The sequence below is a fragment of the Ornithorhynchus anatinus genome, chromosome 14 (genome assembly GCF_004115215.2).
Source record: "Ornithorhynchus anatinus isolate Pmale09 chromosome 14, mOrnAna1.pri.v4, whole genome shotgun sequence".
In the NCBI taxonomy this organism is placed as follows: Eukaryota; Metazoa; Chordata; class Mammalia; order Monotremata; family Ornithorhynchidae; genus Ornithorhynchus; species Ornithorhynchus anatinus.
In genome coordinates, this window is record NC_041741.1 from 51646311 (window position 1) to 51657534 (window position 11224).

Consider the following 11224-nt stretch of genomic DNA (forward strand, 5'->3'; position numbering starts at 1 on the left):
TAATTTGTATCTACCCTTGTGCTTAGTACAGAACCTGGCACTTAATAAGTGCCTGATAACTACTCTTAAAAAAAGAAAGTAACCGGACAGTTCCACCCAATAATAGGAGGAGTGCCAAAGAGGGCAACTAGCACATAGTCCCTCCACATGTCCAAGACGGAGCCCCATAAATCAATCAATGAATCCAACATCTCTAATTCCCCCCTCTCCATCCCTGACTCTCCCCAATGACCCAGCACGGACCATCCCACACCCCTGACTCTCCCCTCTCCATCCCTGACTCTCCCCCCTGCGATGACCCAGCCTGAACCATCTAATACCCAACTCTTTCCTCTCCATCCCAGACACCGGCCAAGTCTACACACAAAGTTATCCGGTTCGATGCACTAACTGGGCCACAACTTTGGCTGGAAATACCCAGATTTTGGGGGTCCAGGGGTATCTGGGAACTTTGTGAGGCTTAACCAAAGGGTAGCCAATCCACCACCGTGACCCAATGCTTGCCCTCACTATTGAAGAAGTCAGCGCCGTGAACGGAATAAAATATTCCCAGAATTTCTCCCTCCCCCCCAGCCCCAGTGCGGCAGTAATTGCAGGAGACAGGGAACACTCCATTTCTTTTTGGCTCACTGCCCCCTCTCACCGGGCCTCAGCCCTCGGGCCAATGTTTATTTTCATGGTCGATGCAGCCGCACGCTCTACCTTCTTCTCTCCTCTGTCTTCCTCCTCCTCCTGAGAAGCAATATGGCCTAGTGGCAGGAGCGCGGGCCTTGGGGTCAGAGGTCGCACGTTCTAATCCCGGTCCTGCCACTCGTCAGCTGGGTGACCATGGGCAAGACACTTTGCTTCTCAGTGCCTCAGTTCCCTCACCTCTGTGAGCTCCCTTTAGGACAGGGACTGTGTCCAACCGATTACCTTGTATGGGCCCCATTGCTTGGCAGAACAGTGCTTGGCACTTAGTAAGTGCCTAACAATTACCATAATGATTATTCTCTCCGCACTATCCACAGCAGGAGTGGTCACGACATTTATTCATTCGTTCAATCGTATTTATTGAGCGCTTACTGTGTGCAGAGCACTGTACTAAGCACTTGGAAAGTACAATTCGGCAACAGAGACAGACAATCCCTACCCAACAACGGGCTCACACTCTAGAAGGAGGGAGGGAACCTATCAACTAGGTGCTCTCCCAAGTGCTTAGTCCAGTGCTCTGCACACAATAAGTGCTCAATAAATTACATTGATTGATTGATCGAGAACGTTTCAGGCTCACCCCGCCCGTTGTTATCCCCGAAGATCTCAAGTTATCCTCTGATCCCCCGTCATCTTTGGTGACGCTAAGATGGCGGGGGAGTGTCAGTTAATAATGCTATTTACTGAGCGGCGTGCACTGAACTAAGCGCTTGGGAGTATACACCATTAGAGGGTGATCTCCCGGAGATGACAGAACCAGCCGTGGTATTCCCCCGAGCGCTTAGGACAGTGCTTGGTTCTCAGTAGGTGCTCGATAACTCTCAGTGATGGGCCCATAAAGAGTCAACGACCCGAGTCACTTCAACTTCCGGTGAGCGACCCGCGAACCGTCTCCTCGGCTGCCGGAGAGGAGTCCCCGTCCCTCCTTGCGCGTCAGCCGGGGAGGTTGCCGACGTAGGCCTCGGCCCTCTCCGGTGCCACCCCTCGACTCGCAGATGAGTAAGAGGCTCCAGGAGCCGCCTCCTGGCTCACTTGAGACACGTGCCTTGTCTCCACCTCTGAACCGTCCGAGCCCCTGTTCAAAAAAAGTCCGTGAACACAAATCCTCTGGAGATCAAGCCATACTATTGTAGAGAAGCAGCACGGCCTAGAGGATAGAGCACGGGATTGGAAGTCAGAAGGACCTGGGTTCTGATCCCGGCTCCGCCCCTTGCCTGCTGTGTCACCTTGGGCAAGTCGCTTCACTTTTCTGGGCCTCAGTGACCTCATCTGTAAAATGGAGATTGAGACTCTGAGCCCCACCTGGGACCGGGATTGTGTCAAATCCCATTCATTTGCATCCACCCCACCGCTGAGTACAGTGCCTGGCATTATCATTATCATTGCTATTGAGCACCTGTTGGGTGTTGAGCACTGTTCTGAACTCCTACTGGGTGCCGAACACTATACTAAGCAGAAGCAGTAATAAAGGGATTTATCGAGCCCCATCTGGGTGCAAGGCACAGTACTGAAGGCTTGGGGCGGTTCAACCGGAACATAAGATATAGTCCCAGTCCATGAGGAGCTTACACTCTAATGGGGAAGGCAGATACAAAAAGATTGACAAATGGGTTAATTAATATAAGCAAACTGTATGACAATTGAGAAGCAGTGTGACTTAGTGGAAAGAGGTTGGGTCTGGGAGTCAGAGGCACTGGATTTTAATACCAGCTTGGCCCAGTTGTCTGCTCTGTGACCATGGGCAAATCACTTCACTTCTCTGTGCCTCCGTTTACTCAACTGTAAAATGGGGATTAAGTACCCGTTCTCCTTCCTATTTAGGCTGTGAGCCCCATGTGGGACAGGGACTGTGTCCAGCCTGATTTACTTGTATCTAGCTCAGCCCTTGGAATAGTGTTCGTTTGACACATAGTAAGAGCTTCTCATATAACCAGTCAATACATATATCCATATATATGTGTGTGTCTCTGTATGATTGGTAACCCACTCAGTTTGCATACATATAGGTGCTTGGAGCGGGGAAGGGGTTTATGATATTTGTTAGGTGCTTACTAATGTTCCAGGCACTGCACTAAGCACCGGGGTCTATACAAGCTAATCGGGTTGGACATAGTCCATATCCCACATGGGGCTTCCAGTTTTAATCCCCATTTTACAGGCGAGGCAACTGAGGGACAGAGAAGTGAAGTGACTTGCCTGAGGTCACACACAGCAGACGAGAGGCAGAGCCCAAATTAGAACCCAGGTCCTTCTGACTCTCAGGCTTGTGCTCTATCCACTAGGCCATGCTGCCTCTCTCTCTCCCTCTCTCTCTCTCTCTCTAATGTTCATTCATTCAATTGTATTTATTGAGCGTTTACTGTGCAGGGCACTGTACTAAGTGCTTGGGAGAGTGCAGTATAACACTAAATGGACACATTCCCCGCCCAAAGTGAGCTTACAGTCTAGAGGGGGAGACACTAACGATATACACACAGGGATAAGCACTGGGACGATGGGCTGGGGAGGAGGAGGGCAGAGTGCGAGCTGGGGAGCCAACCTGTGAATTGTGCTGGGACGGCTGAGGAACCCGAGGAGCTGGGAAGGTAGAGCCGGGGACCCAGGAAGTTGTGGTTGGCATGGAGGGGCATCGGCGGCTGGGAGAAAGGCCAAGTGTGGGCTACAGGGCAGAGGGCGGGAAGGAGGGGAAGGCTACTCACAGGACACGGCAGGTGACGGCGGCAGCCAGGCCGACCAGCAGGACGAACATCAGGGAGCTCAGGATGGACGTGATGACTATCATGCTCCCGCTCCTCCTCCCTGGCCAGGTGTCCACGCGCGACCACGACAGGGCTGAACGGCACGGGAGTCCCCGGCGGGGGTCAGCGCCCGGCGAGGGTCAGCACCCAACGGGGGCCACCTCCCCCCAGGGACCTTCACGGGGTCCCGCCACCGCGGCCGGAGGCCGGGAGGACAGGTAGCCACCGTCCAGAAGGAGAGAAACGCCCCCCACATCCTAGCAGTGGAGAAGAATTCCTTGGGATTCCTTTTTGTAATCATAATCATAATTGTGATATTCGTTAAGTACTTACGATGTGCCAGGCCCTGTACTAAGCGCTGGGGTGGGTACAAGCAAATTGGGTTGGACACACCACCCCTCTGCATTTGTAGGACAGTGTAATCTTTGGGGAGCACTTGTGCCGAGAGGCGACGCAGCCTGGCAGGCAGAGGCCGGATCCAGTCCTGGCTCTACTTCCAAACTGCTGTGTGACCTTAGGCTAGTCACTCAGTCTCTCTGGGCCTCTGTTTCCACATCCGTACAACGGGAATAAGCTCCCTCCTGTTCCTCCCTCCTAAGAGTGGAACAGGGATTGTGCCTGACCCAGTTATCTCATATTTGCCCCGGCATTTAGCACAGTGCAAATGCTTAATGAATACCAGAACCGACTGCGAGGTGGGATGCCACAAGGAGGACTGGTGTCCATGTGCAGAGGGACCCCCAGACCGCAGGAGTTGGATCCTCTCAGCAAGAAGGAATAATAATAATAATGATAAAGGTATTTGTTAAGCACTTACTAGGTGTCACGCTCCATTCTAAGTGCTGGGTAGATACAACCTAATCAGGTTGGACACAGTCTGAATCCCACATGAGGCTCACAGTCTTCATCCCCATTTTATAGACAAGGGTACTGAGGCCCAGAGAAGTGAAATGACTTGTCCAGGGTCACACAGCAGACAAAGGAAGGAAGGAGGATTTGGCCTCGATTCTGACCGCGAATGGTAGGACTTACTGCGCTTTGTCCTGATGGGGTCGGACCAGAGGGACTGATCCACAACCGAGCCACTTGTTGTGTTCACCAACACATATTTGAACCTGGGAAAACACACACACACAGAGCCTCAGGTAGTAGTAATAATAACAGTAGTGGTAATGATTGTTAAGTGCTTACTATGTGCCAGGTACTGAACTAAGCGCTGGGGTGGGTACGAGCAAACTGGATTGGACACAGTCCCTGTTCCAAACGGGTCTCACAATGGCCTAGCAGCTAGACTTTGGGCCTGGGAGTCAGAAGACCTTGGATCTAATCCCAGCTCCGCCACTTGATTGTGGTGTGTCCTTGAGCAAGTCACTTCCCTGTGCCTCAGTTCCCTCATTTGAAAATGGGGATTCATTATCTGTTCTCCTTTGCACATAGATTTTTTTTTTACAGTATCTGTTAAGTGCTTACTCTGTGCCAGACACTGTACTAAGCTCTGGGGTAGATACAAGCTAGTTAGGTTGGACACAGTCTGTCCCACACGGGGCTCACGGTCTTAATCCCCATTTTGATGAGGGAACTGAGGTCCAGAGAAGTGAAGTGACTTGCCCAAGGTCACATGGCGAACAAGTAGCAGATTGTGAGCCCCACATAGGGCCTGATTGTCTTATAATTACCCCAGCACTTAGTATAGTGCTTGACTCAATAACAAGAACAACGATAATAATAATAATTTGGGTATTTGTTAAGCGCTTACTATGTGCAGAGCACTGTTCTAAGCGCTGGGGGAGATACAGGGTAATCAGGTTGTCCCACGTGAGTAACAGTGATTGTTATTATCATTAGTATTATTAATGTCATTATTTAGAACTGGGGCCTCTTGGGATTTAAATCCCACTCAGCATCCCCCAGGATCGGGGCGGCCGCTGGAAGATTACTCTGTCGGCCTGTCAATCAGTCAAGCATTTATTCATTCAGTCGTATTTACTGAGCGCTTGCTGTGTACAATGCACTGTACTAAGTGTTTGGGAGAGTACAGTAGAACAATAAACAGACACATTCCCTGCCCACAGCGAGCTTGCAATCAATCAATCAATCAATCGTGTGAATGGAACACCTCTCACAGGCCTTTGCACTGGGTACCTACTATCTGTGCCCCCGTCCACTCTGACTCCTCACCTGTACCCGGTCTCCCCGGCCAGGGGCGGGTTGCACGCCCCGCTGAAGTCGGGGTCCCACATACAGGCGGTGTCGCCGCCGACGCGGAAGAGGTAGGCGTCCAGAATCTGGGGGGCCCTGGCAGGGTCCCCGGCGTCCCACAGCCGGGGGAGGTCCTCGCACCGGGGAACGCTGAAGGTCGCGGCCCAGTAGGGGCCCCGGCGGCCACCCGCGGCCTGCTGGAATGTCGTCCGGAGAGGACGGCTCCCGTTGTCCAGCACCGGGTGGGCGTCCGCTGTGGGGAAGAAGGGGGGCTCACGTCAGAGGGGTGGGGGGTCCAGAGAGTCGGGGAGAGCAGCCAAGGGGAGCCTAGAGGGCGGGAAGATAGCACCGGGTGAGAACTTTGGAGCCAACGGTCGGGTAGCTCCTCCTGAAGCAGAGGGAGACGGGTAACCAGAGGAGGCGGTCGGTCAATCGTATTTATTGAGTGCTTACTGTATTTTTATTTTTGTATATATTTTTATTTTTGAATATATTTTTATTACCCTATTTATTTTGTTAATGAGGTGTACATCCTCTTGATTCTATTTATCGTGATTATGTTGTCTTGTTTTTGTCCGTCTGTCTCCCCCGATTAGATTGTGTGCCCGTCATTGGGCAGGGATGGTCTCTATCTGTTGCCGAATTGTACATTCCAAGCGCTTAGTACAGGGCTCTGCACATAGTAAGCACTCAATAAATACTATTGAATGAATGAATGATATTGAGCACTAGCCTAAGTGCTTGGAAGGAAGGTTTGGAGAAGGGGCCGGCCAGGTGGAAAACTCACAGGCCGGCTCAGAGGACGGGGGGCCGGCCACTTACCTGCTGTATGACCTTGGGCAAGTCACTCTACTTCTCTGTGCCTCAATTTCCTCCTTTGTAAATTGGGGAATCGATACCTTCCACCCTCAGACTGAGAGCCCCCAATGGGATAGGGACTAATTAAGAATAATAAGCACTTACTATGTGCCAAGCACTGTTCTAAGCACTGGTGTAGATAAAGTCAATCAGGTTGGACACAGACCCTTTTCCACATGGGACTCATGCTCTTAGTGCCCATTTCACAGATGTAGTAACCGAGGGCCAGAGAAGTGAAGTGACTCGCTCAAGGTCACACAGCAGGCATGTGGCGGAACCCAGATTAGAACCCAGTCCTTCTGATTCCCAGGCCCGTGCTCGATCCTCTAAGCCCCGACGTGTCTTAGAAGACTTTGTCCAATCTGATCGTGTTGCTTCTCCCCCAATGTTTAGCACAATGCTTGGCCCGTAGTAAGCATTTTACAACTATCGCAATTACTATTAATGGTTTGAGGATTGGAAAGATGATTTGAGCAGCAGCAAGGAGGCTGGGCCAAGGTGGAGAGAAACCAGTCACTCCTAGGCCTGTGCTCTTTCCACTAGACCACACTGCTTCCCTAGTTGCGGGAGTAGTAATTTCCCCTTACGGGGGAGTCTTCTTCAAATGTGAAGGGCAAAAAAAATCAATCAATCAGGGGTATTTTATTGCGCATTTGCTATGAGCAGAACACTGTATTAAGCACTTGGGAGTGTACAGGGCAACAAATTAGCAGACATGTTCTCTGCCCTTAATGAGCTTACAGTCTAGAAGGGGAGAGAGACATCAATATGAATAAATAATCTACAATATATAGTTTAAAGATTTGTACATAAGTGGGGCGAATATCAAGTGTCCAAAGGTCACAGGTCGAAGTGCAAAGATGATGCAGAAGGGAGATGGAGCCCGGGAAAAGAGGTCTTACCTGGGGAAGGCCTCTTGGAGGTGTGACCTTAGTAACGCTTTGAAGGTGGAATGAGTGGTGGTCCGGCGTATATGAAGGAGGGAGTTCCAGGCCGGGGGAGGGCGTGGGGAAGGGGTCAGCGGTGAGAGTGACAAGATTGGGGCACAGTGAGTGAGCGATCTGGCGTTAGAGGTAAGCGGAGTATAGTAGGAGTGTGGCTGGGCTGTAGTGGGAGATCAGCGAGGTGAGGTAGGATGGGGTGAGCCGACTGGGTGCCTTAAAGCCGACGGTAAGGAGTTCCTGTTGGATGCGGAGGACGATGGGCCACCATTAGAGGTTCTTGAGGAGTGCGGAAACGTGGACGTTTTTATTGATAAATGATGTGTGCAGCAGAGTAAAGTACGGATTGGAGTGGAGAGAGTCAGGAGGCTGGGAGGTCAGCGAGGAGGCAGATGCAATAGTCAAGGAAGGATATTAATACTCACAATTAATAATAACTATTGTATTTGTTAACCACTTACTACGTGTCAGGCACTGTACTAAGTGCTGGGGTGGATGCAAGCTAATAGGTTGGACACGGTCCATTTCCCTTCACAATCTTAATCCCCATTTTAAAGATGAGGTAACTGAGGCACAGGAGAGTTAAGTGACTTGCCAAGGCCAAACAGCAGACAAGTGGGGGAGCAGGAATTATCCACTATGCCATGTTGCTTCCCAAGGATAGGGATAGGATAAGTGCTTGGATCAGCAGGCAGAGTAGCAATTTGGATGGAGGGGAAAGGGTGGATTTTCGTAATGTTGTGAAGGCGGAACTGACAGGATTTGGTGCCAGACTGAATATGTGAGTGGAATGAGAGAGATGAGTCCAGGACAATGTCAAGGTTATGGGCTAGTGAGGTAAAGAGGTTAATGGTCTACAGTGTCTACAGTTGTCCACAGTGATGGGAAAGACAGTGGGAGGACAGGGTTCGGGTAGGAAGATGAGGAGTTCAGTTTGAGACATGTTTCATTTGAGGTGTCGGTGGGACATCCAAGTAAAGATGCCTTGAAGGCAGGAGGAAATGCGAGATTGCCGGGAAGGGGAGGGGTCAGGACTGGAGATGTGAATTTAGGGAATCATAGGCAGGCACCAGGCATCAGACTGGGCTCTTGCTACCAGTATAAAGTTCACCTTCCTCTGGGCATCTCTCAATCACTCAGTCAATGCTATCTATTGAGCACTTGCAGTGTAAAGAGCACCGTACTAAGGGCTAGGGAGAGTACAGTAAGTAGAGCTGGTAGACAGAATCCATGCCCACAAGGAAGGTGCTTACAGTCTCATTCTCTTTTCCCAAAAGCGGCAGATGGGAGCTTCCCGGTGTTCCGGGACCGGGCCAGCGAGGAGATGGAGTGCAGAGGGCGGAAACTCTGGCAGATGGCACTGGGATTTGAGGAGTGGAGGGAACCTACCAGAGTCCATCATGACATAGAGGTAGATCTCGGAGGGCAGTTGGGCAGGGCCGGCGCCGTCGAACATGCAGAAGGGTTTCTCCAGGGCGATCGTCGTGAGGGTAGGGTTGTTCGTGGCAAATGCCAAACTGGCGATCTGAGGCTTGATCTGGGCAGCTGGCAGAGATCAGGAGTGGGAGAAGAGTAGGAGAAATATGATTTATGGAGGGACCACTGGGTGAGAAGTACAAAATGGAGAACTCCCCCATTCCTTACTCACAAGGAGCTTGCACTCTAAAGGGGCAGATAGGCTATTAAAACACTTACAGGTGGAGTAATCAAGAAAAGCAATTGAATGTGACTGAAGCAAGAAAAGCAGCGTGGCCTGGGAGACAGAGGAGGTGGGTTCTAATGAGGATTTGGCACTTGTTTGCTGTGGGACCTTGGGCAAGTCACTTGGTTTCTCTGTGCCTCAGTTCCCTCGTCTGCAAAATAGGACTTCAATTCCTGTTCTCCCTCCTACTTAGACTGTGAGCCCCATGTGGGACCTGATGATCTGGTATATACCCCAGTGCTTAGTACAATGCTTGGCATATTAGTAAGTACTTAGTACAGTGCTCTGCACATAGTAAGCGCTCAATAAATACTACTGAATGAATGAATACTTAAATATCACAGTAATTATTATTGCTATTATTATTATTGTTATGAGGAAGAGGAGGAGGAGGAAGACCCCATGACCCAGTTAAACGAGTCACCTCGGGCTCTCCCTTCACACAAATCCCCCCACTCCCTTTTCGGGGTGGCCAGCTCTCTCGAGTGTGGTCTCAGTGCACTGTTCTAGGATTCCCAGACCCAGGGAAGGTGGGTGTGGCGGATGGGGGAGCATGGAGGGGACGTGGGGGACCGAGCGTCCTGCCGAGAATGAGGGATGGGTGAGCCTCGGGCCTGAACCCCACTGACGAGGCCCGACTGCCCCCGGTTCCCCCCGCCTCCCTCATCCCCGGCGCTGCAGCTCGGTCTGAGGGTCCCTACCTCCTGTGGCCCAACTGCTGATTAAGTAATGAGGCTGGTCTCGCCCCCACCTCGCCCTCCCCTCCGCCTCATTGCGGCCCAGGCTTGGGGAGCAGGGGCTCCTCCACCTGCACCTGCCTCCCCCACCCCCAAATCTGGGTCCATTCTGTCTCCCTCCTGCAGTCCCACCCTCCGCTAACCCCCCGCCCATGGCCTCCAATGTCTCTGAGGCCCCAACCTTGCCCACCCTCTCCCCAATCCATGCTGGCCATCGTGAGGGATGGAAAGAAGAGAGGGCGTTCCGGGAAGCTAGCCTCCCCCATCCCTTTAATGTCCCCAGATTAGCAGCCAGGAGAGAAGGAGGGTGCCCCCAGGAAGCTAGCCCCCCAAAACCCATCAATGCCCTGAGACTCCCAGCCAGGAGAGAAGGACAAGCTAGCCCCCAAACCCATCAATGCCCCGAGATTGGCTGCCAGGTAAGAGAGAAGGGCGTCCCAGGGTCTGGCACCCCACTGTCCCCCAAGTGCCAGGGTGGTCGGGGGCTGTAGAGGGTAGGGGCTGGGGGGCTGAAGCAGCTAAGCTCAGCGTCAAGAGCCCGGGCTTGGGAGTCAGAGGTCATGGGTTCGAATCCCGCCTCTACCACTTGGCAGCTGTGTGACTGTGGGCAAGTCACTTCACTTCTCTGTGCCTCAGTCACCCCATCTGTAAAATGGGGATTGACTGTGAGCCTCACGTGGGACAACCTGATGACCCTGTATCTACCCCAGCGCTTAGAACAGTGCTCGGCACATAGTAAGCGCTTAACAGATACTAACATTATTATTACATTATTATTATTATTATTATTGGGGAGTTGGGGGGTTGGGAGGAGGGTCTTACCTGGGCAAAGCTGCAGGCAGGAGAGGGCCAGCGCAGCCCAGAGAGGATGCATCATCTCCGGCAGGGGCAGGGGAGAGGGGGCAGGGGTTCGTCCTGGAGCCCGAGGAGACAGAGAGACCCGGGGGGGGGGGGGGAGGAGCAGAGAGACCCTGAGGGGAGACACGGATGGAGAGAGAAAGAGAGACAGAGAGACAGAGAGAGAGAGAGAGAGAGGTAGGGATCCGCCCCTCCCCTGCCTCGCCGGAGCCAATTGGTGCCCGCCCCCCGGGGAGGGGGGGCCTGGGCAGGGGGTGGGGGTGCCCCTCCCGGCCGGGGATGGGCCCACTTCATTCATTCATTCATCCATCCATTCATTCATTCATATTTATTGAGCACTTACTGTGTGCAGAGCACCGTAATAAGCGCCTGGGAAGTACAGTTCAGCAACAAATAGAGACAATCCCTGCCCACAATGGGCTCACAGTCTACAGTTGTCTACTCTCTGCCTTGTAGTAGTGGTTTTTGTTAAGCGCTTACTATGTAACAGCAACTTAC

At 52.1% G+C, this 11224-nt stretch overlaps 1 protein-coding gene across 1 annotated transcript; it reads right to left on the bottom strand.

Annotated features, from left to right (window-relative positions):
- Nucleotides 1-1191: 1191 nt before the first annotated feature.
- On the bottom strand, nt 1192-10779 carry UPK3A (uroplakin 3A). Its single transcript, XM_029079453.2, has 6 exons — nt 10691-10779; nt 8819-8974; nt 5610-5883; nt 4464-4546; nt 3393-3525; nt 1192-1768 (listed from the first exon to the last, which is right to left on the bottom strand). Exons 1-6 carry the CDS (start codon nt 10743-10745, stop codon nt 1627-1629), a joined length of 843 nt encoding a protein of 280 aa, XP_028935286.1. The 5' UTR covers nt 10746-10779; the 3' UTR covers nt 1192-1626.
- Between the last annotated feature and the right edge of the window lie 445 nt (nt 10780-11224).